This window comes from Aedes albopictus, chromosome 2 (genome assembly GCF_035046485.1).
Source record: "Aedes albopictus strain Foshan chromosome 2, AalbF5, whole genome shotgun sequence".
NCBI lineage: Eukaryota > Metazoa > Arthropoda > Insecta > Diptera > Culicidae > Aedes > Aedes albopictus.
Window position 1 is genome coordinate 86,833,487 of NC_085137.1, and position 17,313 is coordinate 86,850,799.

Here is a 17,313-nt window from a genome sequence, read left to right on the forward strand (position 1 = left end):
ATTTTTCATCTAAAATTTCATTTTCAAAAAACATGGTTGTAATAATACTAGACGTTGAGTTCAGGCACTACAACGTTATGAATGTTAGCTTTTATGTTTAACGAACAGTTTTTGATTGAAGAACATCAAAAATAAAAGAAAAAAAGCATGGCTCGATTATCCGGGTGATTCGATTATCCGGGGTGAAATAATTTTGGAGTCACCCGGATAATCGAGTCCGACCTGTATAATTGTATGATCTTGGTTGTATAATTATAATGTTTTGCTTGATCAAATCACATTGAATGGACAGCCCATTGTTATCGGGCTTAGTACCGTGCTACAATGAATGGAAACCATCATCATCATCATCATCATCATCATCATCATGCCGGGGCCCGTGGCGTAGTTGGTCACACGTTCGCTTCATATGCGGATGGTCATGGGTTTGATTCCCAGCCCCGGCACTTGCAATTTTTCGTCAGTTGCTCTTCACCGAGAGCGGCTGACACTGACCCTCTTCTGAGCCCCATGGCTCAAACGAACCCGGATACCTGGACATCGGCGAACTGCTACTCATAATGGACCCCCAATCGGACTGGAAAGGAACAACGGCCACCTATCATCCTTGTGCTCATCATTCTACCATGTAGAGTAGAAAAGTGAAAGCAGCAGAAAGGCAACCAGTTCGATAAAGTATAATAGAATACATCTAGGCTCTGTACAATACTGTAGATACAGCTGTCAATTGAAATCGCTCACGTAGTGCCCTAGTGGACAATAGAGCTGTAAATTAGGTTAAGTGATTAAGAATAAAAAATCATCATCATCACCTAAAACCATGCAATATGGGGTGTATTTGGTATGGGGAAGATATCCGGAGTTCAGAAATGGCAACCAAAATATCTAAGATGGTGGCCTGAAATCCCAGATGGCACCTCCAAATTCGAAATGGCGGTTCCAAATTCAAGATGGCGGCTGTTTAATGGCGTTTTAGGCTTTAATCCACATAATATCGGTATATTTGGTATGGGGAAGAAGCCTGGAGAAATGTTGACTAGAATATCCAAGATAGTGGTCTAAAATTCAAGATGGCGACTGTATAATTGTTTTAGGCTCTAAATCCATGCAATATGGGTATATGTGGCATGAGAAAGAAGTCTGGCCTCAAAAATGGCGACCAAAATACACAAGACGATGATCTAAAGTCCAAGATTGTGGCTAAAAATTCAAGATTAAGGCTGTTTAATGGTGTTTTGGGCTCTAAGGGGCCGTCCATATACCACGTGGACAGAAAATTCATGGTTTTTGATCCCTTTCCCCCTCCCCATGGACAAGCGTGGACTTTTTATTGACCCCTGCCCCCCTCCCCCAATATCCACGTGGACATCCGAAAAAATCTGTTTTTTTTTTTTCATTTTTCTAAAATAAATGAAAAAAAGTGATTTTGAAAAGTTTTTTTTAATATTATTTTTTTTTGCTTCGTAAACAATGTCTTAAGTATAATTAAAAACTTTATAAAATACAAATATTCTATAGCTTTATATAGAATACAAGCAAGTAACACAAAATAGGTACCTACAAGTTTTCTACATTCTTTTTAATTGAGCTTAATGTTTGTGAGAGTGTGGGATCGAATCCAGCTCCAGTCGGTGAAAAAATTTCTTCAACCGGAATTTTGTTCACTGGGTGTGTTTCGTGTGATGTCCATCGCCTAATATTAGTGATTGTTCAATCTGTACAACCTCTGGTTAAAGACGGTGTTTTTTTTAGGATGTTTGTTCAAATTATGATTGTCTGTTTGTTTTGTTAGGATAAGGTAATTTTTTTTCTTGGATTTTGGTTGAAATAAGATTATATTTCTTAGATTCTTACAAAAACAAGATTTACAGCAGCATTTATTGCTGAGGTTCAGACTTTAATATTCAATAGAAACACCATAAGTTTTTGAGATAAGCCTGCAAATCCCTGCGTGTATTTTGAAGCTTCGAAGTATATTAAAAAAATTGATATGAAACTTCGAGAAATCCATACAGCACTTCAATGAAAATTTTCTGACTGAAATACTCCCATTTGCATTTTCAAAATTTGCAAAATTTTGATAATTTAAAACAAATTGGTTTGTGAATCAATATTATGATTTTTTTCCTTGAAGAAGTAACTTCCAACTAAAAGACAATATATAATAGAATAAAATGTATGAAAGAACGGTTGTTGAAGAGATTCTCAACAATAATGCGACTTAATTTGTTTCGTTAGTAGATTCTTGTTTCTTAATTCATATGTCAATGTTGTCCACGTGAACATTTGACGAACCCCCACCTCCCTCTCCGTGGATAAGCGTGAACTTTTCGCGAACTCCCTTCCCCCTCCAAGCTGTCCACGTGGTATATGAACGACCCCTAAAACCATTCACACAGCAAAAAAGTTCTTGTGATATCACATCATGTTCGCTGCACATCACGGTGTCAAAGTTTCGATTATTATCGAACTTTCATGTACCTTCGATCTTTCTTCACAGAATGTCAGCATTTTGGCCATATTTTATAATTGGAAAATTTCAAAATATTCCATCGGAGAAATTTTGAGTTATCTAAGTTTTAGGTTACTTCTCATACTAGGATTCAATGAATGTTATTTTTAACCAAAATACGTCCCATACAAAATGAATGGAAAAAAATTGCCAATAAAATATTTTCTAGTCTTCCGATTATGAATGTATAGCCCAAATGCTAATAATTTTCTAAGAAAAATGATGTACAGATTACATTCTTTTCACGCAGCATATTAGCTGCAGCAGCATGAAAGTGGACCTAGCAATCGCTAGAACCGAATCGATAGATGGATCATATATAAGTACAGTACAAGCCTGGATATTACAAAATTGTTTGCTGTGCAATATAAGGTATATTTGATATAGTGAAGATGTCCGGACTCCAAAAATGGCGACTAGAATATCCAAGATGGCGGTCCATTTAACATGTCTCGAATCAATAAATGACGACCAGAATTTCCAAGATGGCGGACTTAAATCCAAAATGGCAGCTCAAAATTTAAGATTGTGATTTTTTTTAAGAGCTTAATGATCCAATATTAAAAGCCAGATAAACGATATCATTTGTGGTGCCATGAAATGGATTTTTGTAAACACTCGAGTGATCGCGCTGTTGTATTTTGTACAACACGTTGAAAAAATCTCGCTTCTCGTACTCAGCATTAGCGTGGTGCTGGCAGTGGTGGCCAACCGCGAGACTAACAAAAGGTTAAACGTATGAAAATGCGATATTCCTCAACATGTCACTTGAGTTTTGTTGAAATGGGTTGTCGAAAGCACGTGAAAGGCACCATCAGCGCTAGGTGGATTAACTACACACTTAAAAAAGTACCGTATCCAGCTGTTCTATTTTCGGTAAAAGTTCAGATTACCGGATGTTCAGCAAAATATTACCGAAGTTCGGTGAATCATTACCGAACGTTCGGTAAACGGCACTGAATTATCGTTAGTGTTTACCGAACTTCGGTAATCCAAACTTTAGCCGAAAATAAAACAGCCGAACAAGTGACTTTGAAATAAGTGTGTAGGGTTTTCAGTTTATTACAGTAGATGTCATGTAAATATGTACGGATTTCTAGAACAGTTGAATAATACAGTCGACTCTCTACATCTCGATATTGAAGGGACCATCGAGATATGGAGAGATTGAAACGCAGAACCAATTTGTAATACACACTAGATTGAAAAACTCTCCGTAACTAGGAAAAACCATCAACAAACAAATGTCACTTCGCATTCCCAGAATGTTTGCACCCACAAAATGAAATCTAGCAACCTGTGAATATGGGCATATCGACATATGGAGAGAAAACCTAGAACAAAAACGAACGAGATCACATCGAGATAGGGAGATATCAAGATAAGGAGATATCGACATACAGAGAGGTAAAATGTATGCAGATTGAAGGGACCGAACAAACCATCGAGATAGGGAAAGATATCGAGATGTAGAACATAGACATGTAGAGAGTCGACTGTACTAGTTGAATAATTCTAGAAATACTTGAGGGACATACTAAAAATAGAGAAATACTATTTTAGGACATTTCTTACAAAACTTTTGTAGAAAACCCAAGGAAAATACCTGGAAATGAAAGAATCTCTGTAGGAATCCCTAGAGAAATTGTCTGGTGGTTTCCCTGGAGGCAATTGAGGAGGAAATTTTAAAGAAGTACATGCGAAATAATACATTCTCAAATAATTCCTGTAGGAATCTGTAAAAGAACTCTTGCTGAACTTCTAAAATAAATTCCACCGATAATGCCTTTCTTGCCTAATTTCAGAAAAATACGTAAAAAAATCATGAAGGGGCTTTCCCACAAAAAAAATTTAATTATAGTCCCAATATTGAAGTTATTTCCATGGGAGCGTACTAGATAGGAGGCGCTGAAATCTGGAAACTTTGAGTTCCCAGCTCTGAATTTACCATCACAGCACTGGACCACATCCAAATGGTCGAAATCCTATAAGCCATTAGCCCATTAGTCTCATGTGACGCTCACCCCTGTCTACTAACAGCCCGCTTAATATAAGTCCGTATAATAGGAATTCGTTCAGTAGAGACTCGACTGAACTTGCATTTTCCGCCCATTTTTTGACCTCCCGAAATCCTACAGTGCGAGTCCATCCTGCTCCCTTCGTTCCAGCAACGGGGAGCAGCGTGGCATGGCGTGGGTGGCATCGCCGTCGTCAGCAGCCAGTCAGCGCCAGCGGTGCGGTAGGTTAGGTTTCTGCACGGGGTGATTTCTGCTGGCGACGACGACGCGCACGCTAGATAGTGGCTAGTGGCACATTCTATGACTTTGGGGTGTCAGTTGCTGTTTTCCTCTCCGTCGGTTCGCATGCAGTTTCCACTCGGCTCGGATCTCGGAAGCTGAGGATTGGTGTCGAAAGTGGCAAAAGTGCGCGCTAACGACGACGGCTGGTTGTGCTGCGAGTGTTGTCACGATTGCGGCGATTTTCACGTGGAGTGAGCTCAACAAGTGTTGCTGTGTCGTGTAATTCCGAGGCGCCTAAGTGCATTTCGGGGGAAAAATGTCAAAGCCACCGGTCATTAGGAATCTGAAGGAATTTCTGGAACCCGTGCTGGAGCCAGGCGTCAAGGTGTTGGGTTACAAGTCGTCTTTCTTGACCGCTCCCGGTGACAACTACGGCAGCACGATGCTGGCCTTGACCGTTGAAGTTACCAGTGCAACCGGGGATGAGGTATGACTACCCGGAATGAGTTTCTTATTAGTACGTGGTGATGAAATATTGGGAATGCTTCTGAATAGTTCGGGAGACAGATATTAAAAAAAACGGCAGATGGATTGCGTGCTCGTGAAATGGGGAAGAAACTTTGTGCTGGGAATAAAATTGGCGCTGGCTAGGATAGGACAGCCGATAAACGTTTCGTATCGCGTGCATGGGGAACGAATGCTCCGCGATGTTTACACGGGGTTTTATTGAGCAATTGACCAGCTGGCTGATGCGATCCACCCGATTTGGTTTGTGCTGTGTTGGAATCATTGATTGTTTGAATTAATTTCGGATACGAACTTTATTTTGGGCATGGTATGGAACATTGTGCAGACTTTAAATTTTCAGTAAGTGTTTGATTGTCTTTACACATTTTGGTGTACTAGTGAAAATGTAAATGTAGATATGGAAAAGACAGTGTAGAAAAGTGTAATGAACTTCATGGTAGTAAAATAAACACAAAAACCCCAAACATTAACAACACAGATTTAAAAAAGGATTCTTAGAAATCGCTTTACGAAGGTTCCAAGTGAGCAGCGGCAATGAAGGGAAACACCAAGAATGAAAATGAAATGGAAGAACATCTTCGAGCCTGACCACAGCTTTTCAACTGTGTCATTTTTGCTTGTGCTGTGAATGGATCTCACAAACGTGACATGTGACCATGCGACCATGAAAGGGGTTGTTTCCGGCATGTTTCCGTATGGGATATAATTCAACGAATTCAACAGAAAAAGTGTTTAGAAAAGATGGAATGTACACTTTTTGGAGATACAAAAAGGATAAAAGCGACAAAACACATAGCAACAAAAATGCGCAAATGTTCGAAAGATTGATAAGCCCCTAAAATAAATCGAGTCATTTGTGAGACTTTTATGTCAATTATAAAGTTATTATAAAATGATAGTAAATGAAGTATTTTGTTGTATGGGTGCCCGTGTAAACTTGTAGAAGTGGCACAGTATTTTCGACCGTATTTTTTCAATAAAGTACAAATATAAGTCACTTCATATATTTTTGTCAAAAAGATGTGCTCCTCAGTTCATTTATTATCTAATAAGTGACCCAGTGTACTGGAAACAGTTTAAGCAGCTTAGTGTGAGGGAGAAACATTATTCTGTGCAGTTATGCTGCTCAAAGGTTTGATAAAATCGTTGGTATTTTAGAATTAGACTGACGACGCGCGAGTCATTATTTCTCCTTTCAATATATATCAAAATTATATTTCCATTCAACGACAGATTGTTTTTTTCAAGAATTGTATGATAAATGTCGTTGTTTCTTAGACTAGTAGTTTATTTGAGAACTCCATCAGCCATTCTCATTACAACATGATTTCGGCTACCTTGGATAAGGACTAGACTGGACTTATCACCCATAATTATTTTTACATTCTATCCATGCATTCTTCTTTTTCTTGGCGTAACGTCCCAACTTGGACAAAGCTTGCTTATCGGTATTTTGTTTTATGAGCACTTTCAAAGATAACTGGGATCTTCCTTTGCTAATGATCATTTTGCTGGCGAATTTTACTTAGCAGGGCCAAAGATACTCTATGCCCATAGGAGTCAAAGAAATTTCCTCCACGAAAACTTAAAAATCGCAAAAATTGTCCTTGAATTAATAACTGTGGAAGCCCTCAAAGTACACTATGTTGAAGAGAGGCAGGCCAATTTTCAGTGGGAACGTAGAACCATGAAATGAAGAAAAAGAAGATTCATTAAAAAGGGCACAAAAAAAGGAATTTTGTTCATAAATTAAGCCTGCGCTTTAAACCTAATCGTGCATTGGAGTCATTATGACCCAGACAGACACGCTGAACGTCGTCAGTGCAATTAGCGCCAGCTAATGCACGACGAAGGTTAATGAGACGCTCCTAAGACGCTCTTGAACTTCTTTGGAACCCGCTGAGATCCCTTGAAGTGCCCGCGAGTTGCCTTGGAATCTTCTTGATACCCACTGAAACACCCCTGAGACCTCCTGGTATCCCGCCAGAAACCCCTGGAACCACCAGAGTTCCCTTGAAGCTTCTCTGAGGCCCTTGGAATCACCCTGAGACCTCCTGGAACCCTTTTACACACACCTGAGACCTCCATGTTCTTCAGATGCATGAAACTAACCTGCATAGAAGGAGTTTCTAGTGTGCTTGTTTTAAAAATACGAAATTTTAGAAAATGCTGTTAAACGTAAGAATTTCGTGTAAATCGGCTTAAAACTATTAAACTTACCCCATTTTGTGGTACTCAAAACATACTAATTTCTATAAATTCACTTTGCGGCTCTTATACATTTCTGACGGTCTTGGTGTTCTAGTGGCTACCGCTTCTGATTCGTATGCAGGAGGTCTTGGGTTCAATCCCTGACCCGTCCCTTTCCTCCTACTTTGTATCTTTCTATCTACTGTCTCTTTCTCTATCTTCTCTACATATACAACTCATGTATCTTCATATGTTCATAGCTATCGCTAGCACCAGAAACGAATTGAAAAAAGTCGTTTCTCTTCCTTTCAACTTCTTTGCAGATGGGATTATAACACTCATTCCTAGGAAAGGAACTAGTAGTAGATCGTTGGATGACTACAGACCCATATCTTTGATGAACTGTGATTACAAACTGTTTATGAAAATTATTGCTGAACGGTTATCGCCTATTATGGAAAAAATGTTATCAGTAGGACAGTCAGCCTGCGTAAAGAATAAGTCATGTATGAATAACTTGAGAGACCTTCGACGTGTACTAACCAAATCTTGTGAAAATAAACGGTTCAAAGGACGCCTGGTAAGCATAGATTTGAACAAGGCTTTCGATAGAGTTGATCATCAGTACTTGTGGAGAGTACTCGATAAATTTGGCTTTCCTCAAACTCTCATTGAGTGTTTGAAAAATGTGTATAGTATTGCAACTTCTAGAGTACAAGTTAATGGATTCCTTACCGATGAAATTAAAATAAATAGCTCTGTCAGACAGGGATGTCCCCTAAGTATGATTCTGTTTACCTTATACATTGAACCGTTAATAAGAAGAATGTCGGAAAACATAACAGGGTTTTTAGTTTATGATAAATTTTTGAAGGTAATTGTTTTCGCCGACGATTTCAACATCCTCATTCGAAATGATGATGAGTTTGATCGTGTCATGAGTATTTTTGAAGATTATGGTATTTGTGATAAAATACGTATCAACCTGACAAAATCAACGTACATGAGATTCAATCAAGTAAAAGTGGGTCCTCAAAAGATAAAAGAAGTGGACTGTTTGAAAATTCTAGGAATAACTTTTTATAGAAGCTGGTACTTAACTGTTAATTCCAATTATAATACAGTAGTGAATAATATAAAATTTTGCTTGAATAGACATTACGTGAGGAAGCTGAATTTGTATCAAAAGTGTTGGATTTTGAATACATTTATATTATCAAAAGTCTGGTACTTGGCTCAAATTTTTCCATTCTTGAATAAGCACATTGCACAGCTTAAATCTATTTGCGGTAAATTTTTGTGGCACAGTTTTATTTTCAGGGTCGAAAGGAATCAAACATACTTAGAATATTCTAAAGGTGGTTTGAAGCTAGTAGATCCAGAGGCAAAAATTAAAGCTCTCTTTTAAAGAAACATTCTTTACGATCCAGACGGTGGCGATACGATCTTAGAAGAAAAATATTTATTAGAAAGTAGGAACTCACTTACTCAAAGGTTAACAAAAAACGCAAGGGAATGGATTATAGAAGGGAAAGGATTAAAGGAACAATATGATTACAATTGTACTAGGCTCTTGTACAACTATTTTGTAAGTGTGAATAACTGTAGACCAAAAGTTGAACAAAAAATTGATACAAATTGAACTTTATTTCAACTGATATCAGATCAATAGTTTTTTCTTTTGCAAATGATTTAATTGCTAATGGTAAAAAGCTTTCTACATATAACATTCGCAGAAGTTCAGAAAGTTTTCGTAGGTGTGGTTTGTTGGATACTAATTTTCATCGTTTAAAAGAATGTCCTAAGGCAAAGATCATTTGGGAATGGTGTACTTCAATAGTCAGAACGCGTTTTAATATGGATGTTGTTGATTTGGAAGATCTTCTTCCGTTCATGATTTGCAAATCATCGCAAAAACAGAAAGCTGCGTTGTGGCTGTCCATGAAAGCGATTTCATTTAATTTGAGAGCTGCAGAACCATCGCTTTTTGTTTTTAAAAAAGAGATAAGAGAAGAAAGATGGAACAACAGAAAAATGTTTGCCTCAGAATTCGGATCAAATTTGAATGTATGTTAACAATCGTTAGAAGCTGAGATACATTGGTTAGAAGTTAGTCGTAAAAAAAAAGAAAAAAAAAACTTCCACAGCACAGTGTATATAACGCCTACATGTTATGCAGCCAAAGCGAACTGTGTTGCTTGACTTTCATAGGTTTCACTTTACGAACACTATAAATATCCCCTATCCATGGATCGCATCACCGACCCAACGGTGACTCCTAGATTTCCCATCCTTTCCGACTAACAAATACCCCAGTCCGTGCTGGTTGTGGGGACGCAGAGGTGGCATTAAATTACATATATAGAATTGGCATTAAATTACATATATATTTTTGGACAACCAAATTTCGAACTGTCATATCTCGGAAACCAGTGAACCGAATCGAATGAAATTTTGAATGTTTATCAACAATATACAAATGCTTCATAAGTCATAAAAAAGGCACCTTTTGAACGTAGAAAAAAGTTGTGATGGAGTGACCCTAACCACACGGCTACGAGGCTCCACAACCGACTTAAAACTTCTTTTTTTTGTTTGAAAGCTAGTGAATTCTAGTTTTCAAGAAAAATACGTTGAATGGGCCAAATTGCATTTTTGCGTAAAAATATTCAAATAAATTACTTTTTTCACGTTTTCATGGTCTCAAGACAAAAAGATAACCTGGTTTTATATTTTTATCAAAAAATTCACGGAATTTGGCGTAACATATCAAAAAATCAGAGATGTATGTTTTTTAGTTTTTGAGATATATTTTTTAAATCAAATCCGTCAATTTGCGTCCGATTTCAAAACCCTAGGTCTCATTCAAAAGATGATAAGTCAAAGTAATTTTAAACATGATTTATGTGAAACTTTTACAAAAATAATTGTATGTAAACTTAACCCAAAGTTGCCAAATTTTCTAAAAAAATGTATATAAACTTTTCCATGTTTTACGATAGTGACCCCAAACTATTGGCCAATACATCATTTTGACAAAACTTTTGGTCGATGACATCAAGAGTTGATTTACCAAATAACTTTTGTCCTAGATTTTTTAGCTTAGTTTGGTAAAAAGCAGTTTTAAGCTAATAGAAGACGGGATATATTACCACACTCATCTTAAAATTTGGCCTCAAAAATGACAAAACTTTTCATCGGGAGTGTATGAAAAAAGCCTAATTTTCTTCTTCCAAACATTGAAGTTATAATGTTTGTTGAATTGAAATGTTATCGACGAAGATGTTTCATGGTACTTGAAGGACTTATAAAAAATCAAATAAACTGAAAAACAAATTCATCGCGTGTCTAACTCATTTTTTTTCTACATTTTATTCCTTCATTTTTTTATCATTTTCCTATAGCCTCAAAGTTTGCCAAGTGTTGTTCGAAACGGTCAAAGAATTCACATATTTGATAAATAACACTAGTTTACATCATTTTTCAACTCGGTAAGCTGATGATCGTTTTTGGTGTACAATCATGTCCTTAGTTCGAAAACGCGAAAAAAAAAATACAGTAGAGCGGAATTGTTTCCGACTTTCCATACAAGGTTGATCATTTGAAATTGAATTTTGTTCTATTTTTAAGCAAAGTCGCTCACTTCACACATCTTATTCTCCGTAATCAATGCTCCGTTTGAGCTGATTTTTTTTACTGTAACTCGCCTACATATGATATGTCAAATAAACGCTGTGAAAAAATTTTCAACTGTTTTTTTCTTGAAAAAAAAAAATACATTTCTTCATATATTTTTGGAATTTTTGCTTAAATTTAAGGAGATTGTCCCCAAAACTCGCCAATATCTTGAATTTCATCAACCTGACGCAAAACCTGCATTTAGATGATCGAATGGTATTATATTCAGCTTTTAATTTATGGAAAAAGATTTAAAATTGGTTGAACAAAACGCAAAATATTTGATTTTTCCTAAATTCTATATTTCAAAAAGTTGTAAAACTCGATATTGAGCTTTAGCTCAAAAACGGTTCTACTTTAAATATTTTGAAGCACGGTTTCAAAATCAGCGCTAAATTATGCTTCAAAAATTTTGGTCGTTGACAGAAGTTCACGACTTTCGTTTTATTTTGTAAACTAGTTTAATTGATCATTTTCGTCTAACATAGCCAAAAAAAAACAAATAACATTCCAAAAAGTCCCATCTAAGGAGGCTCAAGATTGTTTGGAAAAACCACGTAATCCATTATGAAGAATTATAGCCGGATTCGCCAAAAAACTTTTTCAAAGATCGCGAAGTGACCAAACACTTGGGGGCTACCATTAAGTACGTCACGGTCCTTGGGGGAAAAATATCAACATATTTTCCTAGCTCTGCTTTTAGTTCTAGATTAAAATTCTTCCACAACGATATTAAAACGTTCATTATCATATTTGTGATCAATATTTTTTCATGTTATATGTATTGGCAAAAATATATTCGCTATATAAAGGCCCCACACAACACTGTGGCCTCGGGCCCCCACATTTGTAAATCCGGCCCTAATCATATAGGGGATACTCAAAATAACTGGGACAGGTAAAATTTTTACTTTTCAAAAAATGTTCAACTCGCTGTAACTTTTCGAAAAGGACATCAAATATTCTCAAATTTTTACTGTAAGTTCATCAACTAGTTGTGTATCAGTGGTCCAATTCTGGAAAAGATCGGGCTATTCCACACGAAGTAAGAAAGATTCTAGAAAAGGGTGTAATTATCCGATAGCCAACTTTGAGCTGTTATATCTCCGGATTCAATGAACCGAATGCAATGAAATTTTGATCATTTATGACTAATATAATGAACTTTGAAAAACAGTTGACTTAATTTGAAATTATAAATAAGAAAAAAAGTTATGGCGATTTAATTTATTCCATGTTTTTTCAGTAAATTTATCTATTTTTTCATATGCATCCCATTACTTTTTCAACTTAATTCCGGCTATTTGGTTGCTTTCATTTGAAACAATAATGTTAACACACCGCAGAATACAGTCACCAACGCGATGGTCAAACGGTGTATTACTGTAGATCAACATATTGACGGCGCATACAGTATGAATAGGAGAAAAACCAAAACAAGTCGAATTAGTGCCCGGTTTCGATGAACTAGAATCAACCTAAAGTGGCAAATTTCTAGCGCTAGCGCGTCAGGAGGACAGTATCTCTAAAAGTACGATTGGAATAGGAGCGAAGCGTGTAAGAGGAGCTTGTAGACCACTTCTTGTAAGTAAATTAAAATTGAATTAGTGTAAATTGTTAAATTATTGTTAATTAATAAATTACAGTTTGAGCTGCTACAAATAAAACGAGCTGCTTCAAAAATAGGTTATTTTACCCGAACAATAAATATATTCAATTCAATTAGAGGGAATTTAAATGAACTATAATTACTATCTGAAATTTTGAAACAATGATAAAGTTTTGGATAAATTGGTGTTATATTAGAAAAATAATCCAATCGAAATAATTATCTTTCGTGTGAAGAATTTTAAGTTTAGTCAAATGATTTAATAGCTCATTATATAAGTCATAAATGATCAAAATTTGATTGCATTCGGATCATTGAATCCGGAGATATAACAGCTCAAAATTGGCTATCGGATAATTATACCTTTTTCTAAAACCTTTATTGTGTAGAATGGCCCGATCTTTTCCAACTTTTGACCACTGATAAACAACTAGTCGATGAACTTACAGTAAAAATTTGAGAACATTTGATGCACTTTTCGAAAAGTTACAGCGATTTGAACATTTTTTGAAAAGTGAAAATTTTACCTGTCCCAGTTATTTTGAGTATACCCTGTATATTATGTATGACCCCCGGGACTCCAGATCGTTAAATTTGGGATGTTTGATTTAAGCTGTGTTGTCCCCAAAATATAAGAAGAAAGTTTCTTGGAACAAATATCGTTTAATTTTTTGCAGTTGGAATTTTAATCTGTATTCTATCAACGTTCAAAAAGCTCAAGTTTTTTACTAGAATAAATAAATAACAGTATTTAAAATAAATTGCGTCACAAAAGCATTTTCCTTCCATAACGTGTTTAAAAAAAATCTAGGTCTTTTTGCTATGAAAACGCGTAGTTAGAATTTGATTGTATTATTTAAATTAATACTGGAGTAGCCGTGCGAGTAGCTGTTAAGCTAGGATAAAATTAAATCAATGTAGGCATTAGCAGCTGCGGTAAACAGGCCAAAGCCATCCTGCTCGTACAGAGTAGAAACACTTCCCATATTGCTGCGTACAGCCAGCCAGTGTCACATTACATTTAATTAATTAGTCCCTATTCAATTTGCTCCATCTATTTACCACGTGGCGTGACGACCAGCTCGAGCAACTCCCGTTGGTGGCCAAAATGCGCCCAACGAGCGAAGAGTTCCTGGAGATATTTCAAATCGACGTTACGTTCGTCAAGGAAGCGGCTGTTTACTCGCAGATAGTTCCGGCCATGATCAAGTTACAGCAGGAGATGGGGCTTCCGGACGAGGAGACGATTGACGTCTTTTGTCGCTGCTACAACACGAGGGTTTCGCTGGATCCGGACAGCGACAAAGTGGATGCCGACGGCGTAATGCTCTTCGAGAACCTCAAATTAGCCGGTTTCATTACGGAGGACAGGCGGAAAGGATTCACCCGGGAGTTGGCGGAATTTATTCTCAAAGTTTGCTTTTGTCAGATTTCCGAACGTGCTCGAAGCGCTAATGTTTGTCTTTGTTTTTAGAAACTTGCCCAGTTCCATGCCATTCCGATAGCGCTGCGTCTGCTCAAGCCGGAAGTGTTCAAGTCGAGCGTGCAGAAGTTTCTAGTTAAAATAGACATAGATGCTGGTCTGAGCGAGCAGACCATCCAGCGGATGTTAACCGTGATTGAGGCTGATTTGAAAAAGGCTGGGGTGAAGGAGCAGTTGATAAAGCGACTACTGGAGCGGATTGACGATTGCCGCAAACGACAGGCTAATTTGGTCTCGGATGAAGTGAACCAGTACTGTTCCATGCTACACAACGATCTATGGGTCAACAATATGATGATAAAATACGGTAAAGTATATGCTTGATCACATTATTTTGTGTGTGTAACCCCTAGTAGCATTTTAACTTTTATTACGGCAATCAACAGCAAGCATGAATTTTAAAACCGCGATAAAACCAAAACATAACCATCATACGGGTCAGGCAACGGTAGGGTGACTTGTAGAGTAAAGTGGGGCAAAAGTTCGAGTGGGGCAAGAGTTTCTTTTGAAGTTTTTGAGCTCAATTCAAATTATTTATTTCGGGTGTCAAGGTTGTTCGAAGCTTTTTTGAAAAAGAGTCTTTCACTCCAAAAATTATGAAAATTGATCAATATTTCCAAAAGTTATGACAAAATGTTGATTTTTGATCAAAAAATTGTAATATGCGATGGTCCTCCCATCGCATGGAATGGAATTGTAATGAAATTGAATTCGATATTTTATTTTGGGGCGTAACTAGGTATATTTTGAGGATGCTGTAGCATGTTTAACTTTTTGCAAAAAAGATTTGGAAATCATTTTTCACACATAGTGGGGAAAAAGTTCGAATTGTGGGGCAAAAGTTCGAGTCATGTGGCAACTTTAGGTAAAAACCTAAAATTCTGCAAAATATCCATATGATCTCTAAAAATGATGGAATTAGTAAGAAAATTCGATCAAAGTTGAAAAAAAAAAGTTTTATCTGAATTTGGCGGAAAACTACTAACTTTTGGGGTAGTAAATTTAACCCTGATTTGGGTAAACTCCAGATCGAACTTTAAAGTGTATTCCAGTTCCAACATCAAATATGAATTGGTTTTGGGTATTCCTATTACCAAAGTGTCAAAATAGTGTGCTACGGTTAGCGAAATTCCACAAACACAAGATTCGAACTTTTGCCCCAGTGGTGAGGCAAAAGTTCGAATAAGACACACACATACAAACAGTAAAGTAACTCAAAATTGAAAAGACATTTGGCGTAACTTTGTTCAGCAAAATTTTAGCTCATGGATGGTAGAATCACCACACGGTATTCATGTATTTTTATTTGCTTCGATTTTTTGAGAATTACTGAATTTTCAACTAGAGTCGAACTTTTGCCCCACCTTACTCTAATGCTTGATATCTTTTTATTTATTTAGTGTTTTTTTTTTATTTGAGGCTTTATTGCGTTTATTGCTTTGCTGAGCCTAGATTAATTTTTTTGTTATATTACAAACAAATAATTTCTTATTCGTTGGAGACAGGGCAGGTCGAGGTTAAAATACTTCACAATTGGTCTCAAGGATCGATTTGGAAAAGTCTGGGGATTACGTTTCACTACAGTTCATCTGGAGGATTTTATATCTGAGGGATGATATCTTCACCCTGGCTTAAGCACTAAACCAGGTTTAAACTATATGGGTAAGCCTGGCTTATCGGTTAAACCAAGGTGAAGAAATCGGACCTTTAGTTGTACATATGTTCGTTTATCTTGTTGCGTTTCAGTAACATATTTTGGTGAATATGCCAGAAGCAATCCAAATATGATAATCTTGTACATCTTGTACCGATTGCATAGTTATTTAGAAAAAGTTGACATAAACTTCATAACAAAACAACATCAATCATATCTTACCATACATACTGAATAATAATGTATTACATCTACTCTCAATCCACAGGCGATACCGGAAAACCAACGGGCTTGAAGTTTGTGGATTTCCAGCTAATCCAAATGGACTCTCTGGTACGGGACATTCTGTTTTTCCTTCTGACCAGCGTCTCGGATGCGAATTTGGCGCACAGCACCGACCATTACTTTAACGTCTACTTCGAAGGCCTACGGTTTCATTTGGCACGCTTGAAGTGTCCCAATATGAGTCAATTCACTTACCAGAGGTGATTTGTCTGCTTCGTGACTGACTTCGTGAATGAATGGAGGTTATTTATATTTTCGTTTCACGTTTCGCTTCAGCTTCTTGGAGGAAATCAATCGAGTTGCACCGCGGGAGCTTTATCACATCGTTGCCATGCTGAGGGTGGTCCTGGCCAAAAAGGAGTCCATTCCCGAGCACAGCGAACTGGACGCGGAGCTGTTTTGTAACGATAACCTTGTCGAGGAGGATTACTATCGAAAGCTGCTGCTGGTGGTGACTATTTACGACCAGCAAGGATGGGTTTAATCTAGTCAGAGTTTGCGCTGTCCTAGATGGCCGAACTATAAAATTCATACCAAATGGATGTACAAATAGTGATATGTACCAAAGATATTGTATGGTGGTTGGTCAATGTGAAATGAAATAAAACTTGAAATGTGATGGCGTTATAGTTCATGGCGAAATATGTTTTCTTTTATGATTGAAACTTACTATGAGTGTCTTCCGGATACTAATCATGCCTTCGGTACTTTTTTTAATTAATTTACATCAATCTGTTAAAACTTTTCTTGATGACTAGCAAATGTTAAATTTTTAGTTTCACTGTTTTATCGACCGGCAATAATTGTGTCGAAATACAATAACAATTGGGGAATATGATTTCAGGAAGCATGTCCCAAGATTCTCGTTCCTCAGGAAATAACCCCGGGTTTTTGGCCAAGCGTTAAAGTCTATCAAATTAGAAAAGTTGTTTGGGAATAAGAACTTACGTTAGTCATTGAACTATCAATATTTGTTAGCAGGGCACCATTGAAGGTCATGTATCTTTTAAACTCCCTTCATTCAACATTTAGCATAGATCACATGACACCTTAGATTATGGTGCCTTGTTAGGTGGACTATTATCGTTCGAACTGGTTGCACGTAGCTTTCTAAAGACCTGATTGAACTCATCG

At 36.9% G+C, this 17,313-nt stretch overlaps 1 protein-coding gene across 1 annotated transcript; it reads left to right on the forward strand.

The window, feature by feature from the left end:
- Positions 1 to 4,788: 4,788 nt before the first annotated feature.
- LOC109427799 (uncharacterized) lies at positions 4,789 to 16,813 on the forward strand. The gene is made up of 5 exons (XM_019703390.3): positions 4,789 to 5,239; positions 13,839 to 14,171; positions 14,232 to 14,547; positions 16,163 to 16,379; positions 16,456 to 16,813. The coding sequence occupies exons 1-5, from the start codon at positions 5,069 to 5,071 to the stop codon at positions 16,661 to 16,663; spliced, it is 1,245 nt and encodes a 414-aa protein (XP_019558935.3). The 5' UTR covers positions 4,789 to 5,068; the 3' UTR covers positions 16,664 to 16,813.
- The last annotated feature ends 500 nt before the right edge of the window (positions 16,814 to 17,313 follow it).

What these genes read in the sequence shown, in the direction of transcription:
- LOC109427799 (XM_019703390.3), top strand. Translation starts at nt 5,069, where the DNA reads ATGTCAAAGCCACCGGTCATTAGGAATCTGAAGGAATTTCTGGAACCC. An exon ending in CCAGTGCAACCGGGGATGAG is followed by an intron (nt 5,240 to 13,838) that starts GTATGACTACCC and finishes CGTGACGACCAG; the next exon opens with CTCGAGCAACTCCCGTTGGT. An exon ending in AGTCAATTCACTTACCAGAG is followed by an intron (nt 16,380 to 16,455) that starts GTGATTTGTCTG and finishes GTTTCGCTTCAG; the next exon opens with CTTCTTGGAGGAAATCAATC.